Source organism: Ricinus communis, chromosome 4, assembly GCF_019578655.1.
Source record: "Ricinus communis isolate WT05 ecotype wild-type chromosome 4, ASM1957865v1, whole genome shotgun sequence".
Taxonomy (NCBI): Eukaryota; Viridiplantae; Streptophyta; class Magnoliopsida; order Malpighiales; family Euphorbiaceae; genus Ricinus; species Ricinus communis.
The window spans coordinates 13,137,860-13,155,680 of NC_063259.1; the positions used below are offsets into that span (position 1 = coordinate 13,137,860).

The following is a 17,821-nucleotide window of genomic DNA, read 5'->3' on the forward strand; positions in this document are numbered from 1 at the left end:
GATTGTAAATCCGCTAAAGAAGTATTACAAAAAGATGTTCAAAATATAGCTTCAAAATAGATTTTTGCCAGATGGCAAGCCATTCTTTCTGTTTTTGATTTTGAAATCGAATACATAAGACGAGATCCGAATTCAATTCCAGACTTTCTAACTAGAGAGTTCCTTCAAAAACAAGAGTGAAAATGCCAAGAAAATCGAGAGCAAAAGACAAAGAGGAAAAGCCAACTAAAGTTGTTCAAAGCCCGAAAAAGGAGATTTTACCCTCCTCTTCAAAGCCTATCAAAACCTGAACTGAAATCATCCAGGAAGAAATGAAAGAAGACCCAGCCCAAAAGCAATTTCATATTCAGGAGTGGCTTGCACAGCAAACTCCTGAGTTTTTAAAGAGGGTCGAAGAATATTCAGAGCAACTAGTAGAACTTTACCTTGAAGTCTCTCCAAAGACATCCTCTCCAAAGACATCCTCTTCTTCCAACAAAGGTAAAGGTATACTTTCTATCCCTTTTTTAAAACCTAAGATAGCAATTTTCCCTCAAAATCTATCTCAGAGCTCTCAAAGTATTTCAAAGCCTAACTCATAAGAAATAGTTTTGTCGCAAACAAAACTTTTCAAAACCAATGAGTATGTAAGAAAGCAAAATTTCCAAAGCATTTTAACTATTGAGGAAGGATTCTATACAGAAAGCCCCTCAAAACTAGTTTCAAAAATTTTTCCTCCATGATGGTACTTTAAACCCTGGAATATATCAAAGCCCCAATCTTACTACCAGTCTATCCTTGAGGTAACTAGTTCTGCAAAGTTCAAACACTTCAAAAAGTATAAAGACCACAAAGACCCTGCATATTCCACACGCACCATCCAAAGAATCCTCCACCTAGTTTTGAGGGGCTTTCTGTACAGAATCCTTCCTCAATAGTTAAAATGCTTTGGAAATTTTTCTTTTCTACATACTCATTGGTTTTGAAAAGTTTTGTTTGCGACAAAACTATTTCTTGTGAGTTAGGCTTTGAAATACTTTGAGAGCTCTGAGATAGGTTTTGAAGGAAAATTGCTATCTCAGGTTTTGAAAAAGGGATAGAAAGTATACCTTTACCTTTGTTGGAAGAGGAGGATGTCTTTGGAGAGGATGTCTTTGAAGAGATTTCAGGGTAAAGTTCTACTAGTTGCTTTGAATATTCTTCGACCTTCTTTAAAAATTTGGGAGTTTACTGTGCAAGTCACTCCTGAATATGAAATTGCTTTTGGGCTGGGTCTTCTTTCATTTCTTCCTGGATGATTTCAGTCCAGGTTTTGATAGGCTTTGAAGAGGAGGGTAAAATCTCCTTTTTCGGGCTTTTAACAGCTTTAGTTGGCTTTTCCTCTTTGTCTTTTGCTCTCGATTTTCTTGGCATTTTCACTCCTGTTTTTGAAAGAACTCTCTGATTAGAAATTCTGGAATTGAATTCGAATCTCCTCTTATCTATTCGATTTCAAAATCAAAAACAGTGTGCAGATTTACAATCAATCTGTAAAAGAAATTTTGGATTTAAAAGGTCGCTTTGAAATTTTAAAATGCATAAAACTATCGAAAGAATTTCTTTTTGATAGTTGAATAATTCTTTTATGTATCATTCCAGTGTGCAGAAGTAAACTGGACAATGCATTCTTTGTTGTTTTGAACTTGCTTAAGAATTTTACCATATCCTAAATTTGATGCATCAGTTTCAATAATTTTGAATGCAGATGGATCAGCTAGGTGTAAGCATGGAATTTCAGAAACTTGCTTTTTAATGCTTTGGACAATCTTTGTATGCTCATCAGTCCATGCAGGGGGATTTTTCTTTAATCTATCATGGAGGGGCTTTGCTAAACATTTCAAATTTGGATAAAAATCCATGACATAATTCAAACTGCCAAGGAACCTTTGCAATTGAGTTTTTTCCAAAATTTTGTCTGAAAATTTTGAAGTAAAGGCTAGAGACCTTTTAATTGGGGTGATAGTTCCCCGGGAGATGTAGTGTCCAAGAAATCTAATTTTTGTTTGGAATAAAGATATCTTGGACTTTGAAACTACTAGACCATTTTTCTTAACAACATAGAAAAATGTCTCCAAATGTTTGAAATGTTGCTCTAGAGAGTTTGAAATGTTGCTCTAGAGAATTTGAAAATATCAACACATCATCGATATAGACAATGCAAAACTTTGAATAAGGATTGAAAATGTCATTCATAATTTTTTGAAATTCAGAATGAGCATTTTTTAATTCGAGGGCATTACATTCCATTCAGATCGCCAAATGGAACTGTGAATGCGACTTTTGTCGGTTTTAGGATGAATCTGGATTTGCCAAAATCCTGATTTCATATCAAACTTTGAAAAAATAAAAGCAGAATGAAGCTTTTGAAGAAGATCTTTTTTGTTTGGAATGGGGAATCTAATCCACTTTAGGGCTTTATTCAAAGGTTTGTAGTTAATCACCAACCTAGGTATTCCTCTTTCTATCTCACTATTTTTGTTGACATAGAAAGCTGTACGCGACGAGGGGGATCTAGATTTGGTAATCAAACCTTTTTGCTATAAATGGCTTTAGTGGGAATTTGTTTATCACAAAAATCTTTCTAGGGTTTCTAGGGTTTCATTCATTTGGATGGGTCTGGCTTTCTAGGGTTTCATTCATTTGGATGGGTCTGGCTTTAGTGGAAATTTGTTTATCACAAAAATCTTTTCATATGGTAAGTCTACCATATGCTGTTTTCTTTTCCAAAAAGCAATAGGAAGATCAGAACAAACTTCTTTTTCAATCTTCTTTTGCAAATCAGAAATTTTTCTTTGGACAAACTCATTTTGCAATTGACTTTGGATTCTTTTCAAACCCATATCTTGTTTTAGGTGGAAAAGCTGGATTTATTTTCCTTTAATCAAAGCATTTATCTCAAAATTATAAATTGAGTGGGCTTTTATAAGATTGAGATTTCTCTTCTTGGGTTTTTCTATAAAAGGAAAAACAATCTTTGAATCTTTAGCTTTAAAAATGATACCAGTAGTAGTTACTTTGAAAGGAGTAATTAAATTGATAAAAGGAGTTCCTAAAATAACTATTTGTTGTAAATCCTTTGTAAGAATAAAAATATTTTTTTAGAGCAATATTGTTGTTCAGAATTGCAGCTTTGGTTTTCCCCGCAATTATGATCTTTGAACTATTGGCTAAGGTGAGCCTTTCTTTTGTTTTTTGATGATACCTTTTAGGAACCAGCTCATAATTGATACAGTTGAGGTCTGCTCCTGTATCAAATAAGGCTATAGTTTCTATTTGGAAATCACCAGGGAAAATGAGTTTTATTTGGATCAAATATTTTCTTGAGGTAATTTCTTTTAAAACATTAATGAAGTTTTCTGGAACATTTTCAGAAACCTCAAGATTTTGAAAATCATTTCTTCTTCAGAATCACTATTTTGTTTAAGAATCAAGCTTTGGAGCAAAACAAAATCATTTTGTTGTTTTTCTTTCAAATCTTTGAGCTCTGTTTTTATGGCTTTGATTTCTTTTTGAAGTTCTTGGACGGTAGGGAGAGGATTTTTTAACTTTTTCCCTTTATCCAAGATCATAGTAAGATCATAGGTGTTCTTACTAGAGGAAGGGACAAGGGTTTTAGTTTTTAGAATTTCTTTCAAAACTTGTTTTTGGATTTGAGGGTCATTAATATGCTTGACGGCTTCAAGAAGAGCTTCTTGTTGCCTAGTGAGCATATTAATATTCTTTGGAATATCATCAGAATCTGATTCAGAATAATCGGATGAGATTTTAATTTCATCAATTTGAAACTCTTCCTCACTATTTGAAAATTCTGATTCAGAGGAATCAACAAGAAGAGCTAAAATTTTGCCCAAAATTTCTTCTTCTATTCGGAGCTCATGAAGTTTTTTAGAAAAATTGCAATATTTTGAAGTGTGACCCTTTTTCCTACATTTGTAGCAGGTAATTTTGCTAAAATCTTTTTTTAAATTTTTTTTTTGAAATCTAGAAGAGGATGGTATTTTGTAGAAATTCTCTTTGTTTTTAGGTGCTTTCCTATTTTGGAAAAAATATTTTTTCTTAAAAGATTTAGGAAAATCTTCTTTGCATTTTCCTTTGCAGGTAGGGGAAGGTTCTATGGGATTATACTTAAACTGGTTGCAAAAATTACCTAGTTCTTGCCTAGTCTTCTTCATTTCCCATTTGAGTTGTTTTTGGAGTTTAAGGTCATGGCAAATCTTCAATCCTTCTTTCTGAGTAAGGCTAACTAATTCACCATAAGTGTAGAAATCATAAGGGATCTGGCCATTATGGGCTTCTCTTATGGTATTCCTAACTCTTTCACCTAGTATCTTAGGTAAACCAGCTAAGAATTTTTCTTTCCATAAAGGTTGGTTTTGAATCTTCCTTAAGCATGACTCTGGTCAGGAAAGTATCTTTATAAGCTTGGAAATTGCTAAGCTTTTTACAGGTTAGATTGCTGAGAAGCTCAGCATTCTTATCTTTTAGAAGAGAAGGGTCTCCTATGAAATGGAGGGAAATTGTCAAGATTAAGGTTGACACAACATCCTCAATAAGATTTCCAAGCTCATCTAAGATGGGGGTTCCTTCTATGGTGGTTTGGATGGCACCTAAAATTTGGAGCTGTTGTGCTTGTGTGAGATGGTAATCCTACCATCCTTTAAGCTGGCCAGAAAATCCAGCTATAAGGAGCTCAGCAATGGCTCTATCAGAGGTACCGCTTTCTGTTTTGTAAGCATTGGCTGCCATGGTTATCTGTTGTAAGAGACTAAGAATATTGTATTCTGACATTCCATCTATATTCCATTCATAGACGGAAGAGGCGTTGAATCTATTTAATTTATTCGGAGCTATTAGAGCGGGATCCACTTTTGGGAATATGAGTCGAAGTAATAACAAGAATATTTCTAGTGGAACATCTTTCACAATCCCTGGAGAGATAGTTCACTAATAGACAGATTGGGTAAGGATATTGTTTCTATTTTCTATCCCTAGATCTGGGGCAGTATTCCTATAAGTATGCCTAGTTAATCTAGGGGCTTGCCATCCCAATCTGTTGATGTTGGAAGGTCTTTCAGTGACACTTTCAAGCTCTGAATCATTAGATTCATCGCAATGGGCTTGACATTTTTCTCTAGCTCTTCTCCTACTAATTTGTAAGGTGTGGCTTCTATTTCGTTCTCTCCATAAGGAATGGTTATTTTTCTAAGGGGAGGATGTTCAGACTGGATGGTTTGGTTTTCTCCGACCTTCCACTCTAGAGTCTTGTATATATATATCAGTTTTTTATAAAAATCATAATTTATTCTTATAAAATTTTTCTATTTTTATATGCTAAAGTAAATAAATATAAGAAATATATATGCTTATCAGTTTTAACTCTTTATCTATTTTATTACACTGATAGGTTCTCATATATTTATATAATAGTTATTTTTAATAAATATGATTGTTAGAACTTTTACTATTTATTTATTTATTTATTTATTATTATTATTATTATTATTATTATTATTATTTGATATCATAAATATATAGATTAATTTTTTATTTATTATATTGGACTAATAAATTCTTCAATATATCACAAATTTATTTTAACTATTTTTATGCTCTAAATGTAAATTCATATTCTTTTACTATATTATTAATTTTTTGTTTATACATATATATATATATATATATATATATATATATATATATATATTCTTTTCACTCTATATTTCTTCTCTTTGTGAGACTTGAATAATAGAAAAGGCTCTTCTTCGTATTATGAAGTCTGCTCTCCACTCTGAAGTCTGAGGTCTTCTAAGGAGCACTCCTCTTTATATAGAGGTCTTGAAGCTTTGGATACCTTCATTGGAGCTTTAGATGCTTTTATTAGTGGAGTAAAGGTGGATCCACTAGTCTTTGGAGTTTTGCAATAATGCTTCACGCCTTTGGAGAAAGATGTCGGCCATATCTTTGAAAGAATCTTTTGTTTTTTCTTTTGACTTTGTCTTTTGTCGTTTGTCTTCTTCTTTTCTTTTCTTTTCTTTTCTTTTTTTTTCTTTTCTTTATTTATTTTTTTTATATTGGGCTTTTGGCCCACTACAAAGTACCTTGGGCTGCCATTTCTGGTTTTCAACCCACGGGCTTTTACAAGGAAATCATTTTATGGGCTTGAAAATCCCAAAGCAATCATCTTCGTTGGAATCACCGTCCAAGTCTATTGCCGCTGTACTGGCACTAGAGGAGGAAGATGAAGCTTTTGATTTGCCTTTTGAAGAAGCGGTTTCTGACAATTGTTTGATTAATTGCAAGAAATCCTCTTCTGTTTGTGCTGCTGCAAGCTTTGGAATTAAAAAGGACTTTTGTGCCAGGAACGTGGTTTGTTCTTTTGGAGGTGGCAAGAAGCTATTTTTTGTAAGGAAGTTTTGGACAGCTTTGAGGGATAATTTATCTTAGTGGTTAAATTTATCCCACCATTTGACTTTGAATCTCCGGATAAGAATGATTTCACCGTCTGGTGATTAGTTGAAATGAAAATACCAAACACATACCCAGGGGAGGAAGAAATTTGAACAAAATAGAAGTAGCGGGGGAAAACGTCTTTCTATTTTGTTTGGTTTGTAATTGGCTTTGAAAAGGTTAAACAAAGGCAGGACTTACGGAATTATGGTTTGGGGACATTACCATAATAATTCCACCATTGTTTGAACCAGTAGGGGATTTTTGAAGTTTGAATGAGGCTTGTATCGAAGTAGAAAAGCCAGGAATGGCTTTGTCCTTCGTTTTGGAGCAGAAAGGTATTAAACCAGGCTTGCTGGTAATCCCAATAGTTGAAAGAGGTGTTTAGGTTTGAAGGGTAGGTTCTTTGAAGGGAAGTTGGAAAAGATCTAGGAGAGTGTAAATCCATTCCCCAATCAGTCGGGTGAAGGATTCTTTGAATAGTGCATGTAGAGTATGCAGGGTCTTTATGGGTTTTATGTTTTTTGAAATGTTTGAATTTGGCTGAGCCAGTTATCTCAAGGATAGACTGGTAGTAAGACTGAGGCTTTGAAATATTCTAGGGTTTGAAATACCATCCTGGAGGGAAAATCTTTGAAACTAGTTTTGAGGGGCATTCTGTACAGAATCCTTCCTCAACTGTTAAAATATTTTGAAAACTTTGTTTTTCCAAATACTCATTGGATTTAAAACATTTTGTTTGAGACAAAACAATTTCTTGAGAATTTTTCTTTGAAATACTATTTTAGCTTTGAGATAGACTTTGGGGGAAAATTTCTATCTCAGTTGTTTGAAAAGGGATAGAGAGTATACCTTTACCCTTGATGGAGGAGGAGGACGGCTTTGGAGTTGCTTCTGGCTTTGGAATTATTTGCTTTGAAGATGGTTCGGATAGGGATTGAACCATCTGCCTTTTATATTCTTCAATCCTTTGAAGGAATTCAGGGTCTTGCTGAGCAAGCCATTCCTAAGAAGAGAAATCTCAATCTTATTAAAGCCCATTCGATTTACAATTTTGAAATCAATGCTTTGATCAAAGGAAAACAAACTCATCTTTCTCATCTTCAACAAGATGTGGGTTTGAAAAGAATCCAAGATCAATTGCAAAATGATTTTATTCAAAGAAAAATTTCTGATTTACAAAAGAAAATTGAAAATGAACTTTGTTCTGATCTTCCAAATGCTTTTTGGAATCGAAAACAACATATGGTAGATCTACCATATGAAAACGATTTTTCTGATATGCAAATCCCTACTAAAGCAAGACCCATCCAGATGAATGAGTCTTTAGAAAGTCATTGTAGAATTGAGATTAGAGATCTTGAGCAAAAGGGTTTGATTTCAAAGTCTAGATCCCCCTGGTCTTGTGCAGCTTTCTATGTCAATAAGAATAGTGAGATAGAAAGAGGGACTCCTAGGTTGGTGATCAATTACAAGCCTTTAAATAAAGCCCTAAAGTGGATTAGGTATCCAATTCCAAATAAAAAAGATCTTCTTCAAAAGCTTCATTCCGCATTTATCTTTTCAAAGTTTGATATGAAATCGGGATTTTGGCAAATTCAAATTCATCCAAAAGATCGTTACAAAACTGCTTTTACAGTTCCATTTGGCCAGTACGAATGGAATGTAATGCCATTCGGATTGAAAAATGCTCCTTCTGAATTTTAAAAAATCATGAATGACATTTTTAATCCTTATTCAAAGTTTTGCATTGTCTACATTGATGATGTGTTAATATTTTCAAATTCCATAGAACAACATTTCAAACATTTAGAAATATTTTTCTATGTTGTTAAAAGGAATGGTTTAGTGGTTTCAAAATCCAAGATATCTCTATTTCAAACAAAGATTAGATTTCTTGGACACTATATCTTCCGGAGAACTATCACCCCAATTGAAAGATCTCTTGCATTCACTTCAAAGTTTCCAGATAGAATTTTGAAAAAAGCCCAATTACAAAGATTTCTTGGTAGTTTAAATTATGTCATGGATTTTTATCCAAATTTAAACTATCTTGCAAAGCCCCTTCATGATAGGCTAAGGAAAAATCCTCCTCTTTGGACTGATCAGCACACAAAAATTGTTCAAAGCATAAAAAAGCAAGTTTTAGAAATTCCATGCATGCATTTAGCTGATCCATCTGCATTCAAAATTGTTGAAACTGATGCATCAGAATTAGGTTATGGTGGGATTCTTAAACAAATCCAAAATTCCAAAGAATGTATTGTCCAGTTTACTTCTGCACACTGGAATGATACGCAAAAGAATTACTCAACTATCAAAAAGGAAATTCTTTCGATGGTTTTGTGTATTTCCAAATTTCAAAGTGATCTTTTAAATCAAAAATTTCTTTTAAGGATTGATTGCAAATCTGCTAAAGAAGTTTTACAAAAAGATGTTCAAAATATAGCTTCCAAACAGATTTTTGCTAGATGGCAAGCTATTCTTTCTGTTTTTGATTTTGAAATCGAATTTATTAGAGGAGATTCGAATTCTATCCCAGACTTTCTAACCAGAGAGTTTCTTCAAAAACAGGAGTGAAAAATGCCGCGAAAATCCAAATCCAAAGAAGAAAAATCAACGGCAAGTTCAAAGCCGGCTCAAAGCCCAATGAAGGAAATTCTCCCTTCTTCTTCAAAGCCTATCAGGACCTGGACTGAAATTATCCAAGAGGAAATTGATCAACCAGATCCAGTTCAACAACAAATGGATCGTTCCAAAGCTGATCAAGCCCAACAAATTCAGGAATGGCTTGCTCAGCAAGACCCTGAATTCCTTCAAAGGATTAAAGAATATAAAAGGCAGATGGTTCAATCCCTATCCGAACCATCTTCAAAGCAAATAATTCCAAAGCCAGAAGCAACTCCAAAGTCGTCCTCCTCCTCCATTAAGGGTAAAGGTATACTCTCTATCCCTTTTCAAACAACTGAGATAGAAATTTTCCCCCAAAGTCTATCTCAAAGCTCAAATAGTATTTCAAAGCCAAATTCTCAAGAAATTGTTTTGTCTCAAACAAAACGTTTTAAATCCAATGAGTATTTGGAAAAATAAAGTTTTCAAAATATTTTAACAGTTGAGGAAAGATTCTGTACAGAAAGCCCCTCAAAACTAGTTTCAAAGATTTTCCCTCCAGGATGGTATTTCAAACCCTGGAATATTTCAAAGCCTCAGTCTTACTACCAGTCTATCCTCGAGATAACTGGCTCAGCCAAATTCAAACATTTCAAAAAACATAAAACCCATAAAGACCCTGCATACTCTACATGCACTATTCAAAAAATCCTTCACCCGACTGATTGGGAAATGGATTTACACTCTCCTAGATCTTTTCCAACTTCCCTTCAAAGAACCTACCCTTCAAACCTAAACACCTCTTTCAACTATTGGGATTACCAGCAAGCCTGGTTTAATACCTTTCTTCTCCAAAACGAAGGACAAAGCCATTCCTGGCTTTTCTACTTCGATACAAGCCTCATTCAAACTTCAAAAATCCCCTACTGGTTCAAACAATGGTGGAATTATTATGGTAATGTCCCTGAAACCATAATTCCAGAAGTCCTGCCTTTGTTTAACCTTTTCAAAGCCAATTACAAACCAAACAAAATAGAAAGACGTTTTCCCCCGCTACTTCTATTTTGTTCAAATTTCTTCCTCCCCTGGGTATGTGTCTGGTATTTTCATTTCAACCAATCACCAGACGGTGAAATCATTCTTACCCGGAGATTCAAAGTCAAATGGTGGGATAAATTTAACCACCAAGATAAATTATCCCTCAAAGCTGTCCAAAACTTCCTTACAAAAAATAGCTTCTTGCCACCTCCAAAAGAACAAACCACGTTCCTGGCACAAAAGTCCTTTTTAATTCCAAAGCTTGCAGCAGCACAAACAGAAGAGGATTTCTTGCAATTAATCAAACAATTGTCAGAAACCGCTTCTTCAAAAGGCAAATCAAAAGCTTCATCTTCCTCCTCTAGTGCCAGTACAGTGGCAATAGACTTGGACGGTGATTCCAACGAAGATGATTGCTTTGGGATTTTCAAGCCCATAAAATGATTTCCTTGTAAAAGCCCGTGGGTTGAAAACCAGAAATGGCAGCCCAAGGTACTTTGTAGTGGGCCAAAAGCCCAATATAAAAAAAATAAATAAAGAAAAGAAAAAAAAAAGACAAAAGATAAAAGACAAAGTCAAAAGAAAAAGCAAAAGATTCTTTCAAAGATATGGCCGACATCTTTCTCCAAAGGCGTGAAGCATTATTGCAAAACTCCAAAGACTAGTGGATCCACCTTTACTCTACTAACAAAAGCATCCAAAGCTCCAATGAAGGTATCCAAAGCTTCAAGACCTCTATATAAAGAGGAGTGCTCCTTAGAAGACCTCAGACTTCAGAGTGGAGAGCAGACTTCATAATACGAAGAAGAGCCTCTTCTATTATTCAAGTCTCACAAAGAGAAGAAATATAGAGTGAAAAGAGAGAGATTAGAGTGAGAGAGAAAGTTTTCCTCTTATATATATATATATATATAAATACATATGAATATAAACATATATTTTATTAAAAGAATAATAAAATTTATTATTAATATGGAATACCTTTACTATTTATTATACTTATTATAATCATTTTAAGAATATAATAATTTTATATTTAAATAAATTAAAAATACTATATTCATTATTAGCATTATTTAAGAGCACATTAATTCTTTTATAAATATATATAAGTTAATACTTTTGTGAATATGCTATATGCTATTTTTTCATTGGAAAATAATATGACATGCTTTCATAAAATTGTCATAGGAAAACTTACCGTTTTTTTTATATATTTCTTATAGATTTTATTTTTCTAACTCTTATTCTCCTATTTCTACAGAAAAATAAATACTTTAATTCACATATTTCATTTATTAATTTTTCTCCTTTTACCAGTTATTTATCATATTCTACTCACATATTTATCATCTTTTTCAACTCAATTTCTTCATTATTTTTATGATTTTCATAGATTTATTTTTCTATAGAGTGATAAATTTATCTCTCTTTCTTTTTTACTTTTTCTATGCTAGGTTAGTTAAATTCAAATCAAGTCTCTTTATATAAGAGCATTTTAAGAGATATTTTCTCTTTCTTAAATGTAATTTTTTATTTTCTAAAGTTATTTTTATGCATTTTGATATATTTTTAAAAAAATTTATTACATATTCTAATATAGTTTTTTTTAATTTCTTTCAGATATTATATTTAAAGAAAAATAGTACTAAAGCAAGAATTATCAAATGTTAAAATTTCTAATAATCCATAGAACATTAATTATAATAAAAATTAATAACTGATAACTTATGATATATAGTTATCTAATATTTTAATATTTTATTATATTTCATTAATATTTATATAAATAAATTATTAAAATTATTTTATATTATTTCAATAATATTTTAAGCTGTCCAGAAGGTGAGCACTCGGTTATATTAAAACAAATTAAGCAAAATACTATAAAATAATATTTCTTTTCCAATAAAATCCAAAACACAATCCATGCTTGGTAAGAACCCTTCAAACATCAATTGAATAATCATCAGAAAAATTTTGCTATTATTCAAATTAACATTTTATAAATTCATTTGCAGATTTAGAATTTATGTACTTTGTATAGTTATTGCTAAACTAAATTTTATCAAAATAGATAGAATTTATAGATGAATTTTAAATTAGTTTGTCAATGTATTCCATATCACTAAAATATCTCTTTTAACTTTACTTTCTCTCTCATATATTTTTCTCAAGTAAAATAATTTCTTTAATAGATTTTAACTAAATATATTGGAAAAGTAAAACGAAAAGCCATAGCAGAATATAGCGTTTCATAATTCCATTGAAAAAGGGAGGGTCTGGGCATTGGCAGAATTCAGGGAGTTCGGCAAAAGGCAAAATGTCAAATTACATGTCAACTATGCAATTTCTGGCAACCAATAGCCATGGTGCCTGAACCTAAAATACATGTCAACCATGCAAATATCCGGCAGCCAGTAGACATGGTGCATGAGACTAATGTAAGGAAATCTACAGAAATATATCTCCCAATACCAGAAAATGCGAAGGATGAACAGAGGCCCCAAACTTGTCTTACTAGAACATTCACCGTAGCCAATTGTCAAATCATAGCTGCCAATCTATTGGGGGATTTCCCTTTTGCTCCAGAAGCTGGTTTGTTTTAGAGAAGTGCCTGACCGTATCATGCACAACAAAATAGTAAAACAAATGTGTGATTTTCATGAAATAATCAAAAGAGGAGACAGAAAAATATATAGGGAAAAGAAAACATTGTTCGTGCTGTCATGATGAATTCTCAATTTCCTTGGTGTAATTGCAGATCTATTTCTTGTCAGTTCACATTAGCTTGGTCCATTTGCATGGACTAGCAGGTGAAAATGAGAAAGAGGCTATTGAAATAAAAATATCTTCTACCTACAAACCTAGAAGAAATAGAGTGAATTAGAAAAACCCCTTCGACATTGGCAAAATATGCATAAGCACAGATGCTTGTTCTAGTTTAGATTGTAAGGTTCATGAGTCCTCAAATTCCATAAAGTCCTTTAGCTGCTTTCACTTCCTCAAGTCCTAAAACAAACAGTATTTTAATTCTTAAATTTCCAGATATGTTATACTTTAGTCCAGGCTAAGCTAAGGTGTATGATTTATGAAAAATCAGGGACCAGAAAAGGTTATTTAAAGTTATAGGACTATTAATCCATTTAAAAGTTAGAACTAATGAGTATGACTATAATATAAAGATGAAAGTGTAAGGAATTTGAAAAAGGTAAGGATTCACCTTTGGAAAAGAATAAGTATTTTCAGAACTGGCCTAAAGCTCTAACAGTTCCTTGACCGGTTTAACCAGTCAGTTCAATAATTGATACATACAGAAGTGCATCATATGGCAAAACAGGGAGAAAAGAAAATGGTATCTTTCTTGTGAATCTGCTACCGAATATGCGGGTTCCCTTTTCTTTTCAAACGGTATGTCATATAAAAGAGCCTAATCAGAATGAGGATAAGTATAAACTAGAGATGAAAAGGTTAGCTAAAACCCAAGAGGCTGTCAGTCAGAAAGGGAAGGAAAAAAGCCTTCAACCAGATCATAGAATATTATAAGAAAATAAAAGACAAATCAACGAGGACAGAAAGAAAATTAACAACCACCGCAAGCAAACCCATGAAAAGTTGGAACTTTTCAAGTCACGACAAATCCACATATAAGAAAAAGATCTCATAAAGCAATTAAAAGAAATGAAAAAAATAGTAACAACTTGCAAAATATGAAGGAACAACAAACTAGCAGAGAGCAAAAAGTGTAGCCATTATGAATATAAAAACCATCAATGATAGAGCAAATCACATTAAACACGGTGCAATCGACTTCCTAGAAGCTATTCAACTAATTTTAAAGAGAAAGAAATAAACCAATCCATAAAAAACCACAATATACGGCCCTTCATAACTTGATTTCTCTATTTTACTTACAATTTTTAAGCATTTAATTAGAAGTATCAGTTTTAAAGAATCAGTTTTACTCATAGTCTTCCTTACAAGTTAAAATGAGCTTATTCTTACTACTCAACTCTGACCTCATGAAAGCCAACTTCCATTGGATTGCATCAAAATTCCTAAAATTTAGTTTGCCATATGAATGACTCATACAACTTATCTTTCCTCTTTCCCTAAAACACAAAACTAAATAAAGGAAAATCAGGAACTTGGTTACTCAATACGAGTAGCAGTTATATATTTATAACAGATATATTATCTATAAAGTTATTTCAAGAGCAGAATGTTGGAGCACAAAAATGGTACACAAAGTAAAACCAACCTGCAGCCAAAGAAGCCTCTGTTTGCAGATAAACCAGAAGGATGTGCTGCCTTCAAAATGTAATGCCTTGTCTCATCAATTAACCTGCACAACACAGTTCTTAGTATCATAATAGATAGAGAAAAATAAGATTTCAAATTTCAAGGTCATTTTTCAGTTCTCAATTGACAAGATATGAAGCCAAAATAATGATCTTTAAAGCTTAAAATCCTGCAGAAGAACTATATATAAAAAGTAGAAGTACTTGGATTTCTCTTGAGCAGAGTTTCCCCAAAGGAGAAAAACGACTCCTTCCTTTCTCTGTGAAATTAATCTGATAACAGAATCTGTAAATTGTTCCCATCCTTTTTTAGCATGAGAATTTGCCTGATGATTTCTAACTGAATAGAGCAAAGACAGGAAGTTACATGAGTAGCATATTGCTTGCACCAAATTGAACTAAATCAGAGAAACAGTAGCACAAATGCCTAGTTTGACATATAAAAACATATTTCCATATTCATAATAAGAGGCACGAAGTTTCTGACTGAAATCACATCAAAGATGAATTATATGGTGAGATCAAATCAGGAGTTTTCAGATCAACTATTGCATCATTGTATAGTTCCTTTCCTTTTTTCCTATCAGTGTGTTTGAAAATCCTAAAATTAAGAATTGAAGGCACTTCAATTCTATTTAGTCGAGTCTCGAGTTGAAAAAACCTTATACAACTCAACTACACTCAACTAAGCCTTAATGCTACAACTTAATTCTTTCAATTCGTTAAGGAAAAAAGAAAAGAGAAAGAAATAAAATCGTGCCAAAAAGTGACATGATCTTGCAAAAGCTCAAATGAATTAATTTCTTGCCAATGATTTATTCCAAAATACACAGCCCAAATAACTAAATTCTGTGAAAGTAGCATGAAGCTGAAAGTAACATTAAAAATTGGGTTTTGCGAAAATTATAGAGAGCAAAATTCCATTAGGATTGTTAAGATCTTAGTTGAAGAAGAGTACTGTTCAGAACGTATTCATGAAAATGAAGTGCTTCTGACTAACTCTAGGCATTTTTATCTCGACCTTTTTTATGTCGTTTGCCCATTTATCTTAGGACAGAAATACCCATTTATCCCTATCCAGTGGTGCAACACTTCAGAGCTTAAGGATTGTTTAACGTTAGAGCTTAGAGAATAAAGTGTAGACTGAGTTTCAATCAAAGTTTTTAGATTGTACCTTAGCAACCTAGAGTCATACTAATGCTAGAACGCGATGTGAGGATTAAAGCACATAACAAAACTAGAGGACCTCAACAATTTTCATATAAAAGTAAACTTTGGCAGACTTTTCATGTTTAAGCCGAAAAGCAATGAATACAAGTAAATAAGAAAGGAAAAGAAACTGGTTTGCTTTCTCAAAATGTTATTTATAAGAAAGATCATTTCTGGAAAGGTCATATATCACATTTTTAGATTGTGGAGCTTTTCCAAATTATTAGCGCAGTACCTTCCCAGCCATGCCACAATTGAAAAGAAATCCAAACTGAAGCAGATAATGATTTCATAGAATAATGATGAAGGTTACCTGTAAGAACAGTATTGAGCAATAGAACGCCCTGCAATTTCCAGAAGAAATAATATTATGTCACAATAAATTCTTAGAAAGAAAATGCAGTCGAAATTACAGAAATCTTATCAACAAATGTAGAAGAACTTTTTTGAATTTGAAATAATTTGTTAAAATAATTACATGGAAGAGAAGGAAGGTGAAGAGGACAATGCACAACCAATAATACATCTGAACAATCTCCCATTAGCAACTGAAAGTTAAAGGGTCATATCTGTCAACTTGAACACAGCTGTTTCAACTTTCATTTGAACTAAAATATAAAAAGAATTGCACAAGAATTACCATGATAATCAAGTAAATAAAAAACACCTTCGGAAAATTTTTTCTTTTATCATTGTGTGGAGGATCTCTTAATCTTTTTGTTTTAAGAAACTGAATGCCAACTCCACATTATGGTTAAAAATGCAGTCAGTAGCAAGGAAGAACATTGGCATCTTTAGATAGAAATTCTTCTAATTTGCTCAAGAAATATAAGGTATAATCAACTAAAAAGTGACGCACAATTCAATAGGAGTGAATTATCCAAATATTCACATCAAAAATAAACTATATACTTTCCTATCCTGAGTTTAGAGATTTGAAAAGCAAAGGAAATTCATCCTTTTGTTATGAAATGAAACCATAGAAGTACATGTGCTAGATTATTGTGGTAAATAGAAATGCAATCAGATTTAAACAGTAGTCAGGATATGCATATATGTATACAAGGGAAGTTTAAAGTGAACCTGAAGAGCCCATTTTTGAAGATTTCCATGAGAAGGAATGGAACAGCCAAGATCTTGTTTAAGTTCCTTAAAAATGTTAACAAGGCTTGAAGGAACCTTAACATCCTCAGGAACAGAAAAGGAAAGACCCATTGCTTGACCGGGGCCATGGTAAGGATCCTGTCCAATAATGACAGCCTTAATTCTATCAAAAGGTGTGGAATTGAGGGCATTGAAGATCAAATGTTGGGGTGGATATATTGGTTCACTTTCACAACTTATCTCTTTCTCAATAAATTTGCATAGAGTCTTCGCGTATGGCTTCTGTAGCTCCCCAGGAAGCGCTTCCACCCAAGTCTCCTCCACTAACAGCTCCTCCAATTTCACATAGCCTGAAATAATAATAATAACAATAATAATAATAATAATAATAATAATAATAATAGTAATTGAAATCAGAAAAACCCTAGAAAATCAAAATCAAAACCAAAACCAAAACCAGAACCAGAACCAAAGTCAGATAAATGTTGATCATTACTTTTAGAGTTGGAAACTAACTGGAGACAATGATTAAGATTTCGCTTGGACTTTGCGCGATGTTTGTTGAACTGAATGCGGGATCTTTGCTCGGAGGAAGAATCTCCGATGGAATCGGTACAGAGATTAAGGGTCCTTGGAGGATCGGAAGAGGAGACTGACACTACCTTTAGGCGCTTTGCTGCTGGTTGAAAGAAATCTCTTAGCGTCTTCGCAGCCGAAGCCATTTGGCTTCTTTTTTTTCTTCTTCTTCTTCTTCCTATTCTTCAGGGAAATTTGGCGGTAACATTTCATTTCCTCAATTCATCCACATGTTTTCTAGCATGCGGGGTCGGAGTGGCATTAACAATGCTGGTCCCTTTTTTTGGATAAAGGGTCACTCGGCCCCCTAAACTTGTGCTAAGGGGTCAAATAGCTGATTTTTAACTCTTTCAACAAATAAACCCTTCAATTTGTATCTTTTAGGACAAATAGATAAAAATCTAACCATATAACTCATTTCCCAAAATATATTATTAAATTATTTATTTTTAATATTAAAAAACTATAATTGTTGTAAAGAAAGAAATCAAATAATCATCTTTACATTACTATCATCA

At 32.9% G+C, this 17,821-nt stretch overlaps 1 protein-coding gene across 1 annotated transcript; it reads right to left on the minus strand.

The window, feature by feature from the left end:
• Nucleotides 1–12,351: 12,351 nt before the first annotated feature.
• On the minus strand, nucleotides 12,352–17,572 carry LOC8279112 (uracil-DNA glycosylase, mitochondrial). Its single transcript, XM_015720733.3, has 6 exons — nucleotides 17,224–17,572; nucleotides 16,707–17,077; nucleotides 15,937–15,967; nucleotides 14,619–14,754; nucleotides 14,375–14,458; nucleotides 12,352–12,730 (listed from the first exon to the last, which is right to left on the minus strand). The coding sequence occupies exons 1-6, from the start codon at nucleotides 17,447–17,449 to the stop codon at nucleotides 12,664–12,666; spliced, it is 915 nt and encodes a 304-aa protein (XP_015576219.1). The 5' UTR covers nucleotides 17,450–17,572; the 3' UTR covers nucleotides 12,352–12,663.
• Nucleotides 17,573–17,821: the final 249 nt, after the last annotated feature.

Excerpts from the sequence above, each read along its gene's own strand:
- LOC8279112 (XM_015720733.3), bottom strand. The coding sequence starts at position 17,449 with ATGGCTTCGGCTGCGAAGACGCTAAGAGATTTCTTTCAACCAGCAGCA. Across the intron at positions 17,078-17,223 it reads GTTAGTTTCCAACTCTAAAA|GCTATGTGAAATTGGAGGAG; the intron begins GTAATGATCAAC and ends TTATTATTTCAG. Across the intron at positions 15,968-16,706 it reads TTCAAAAATGGGCTCTTCAG|GGCGTTCTATTGCTCAATAC; the intron begins GTTCACTTTAAA and ends TGGAAATTGCAG.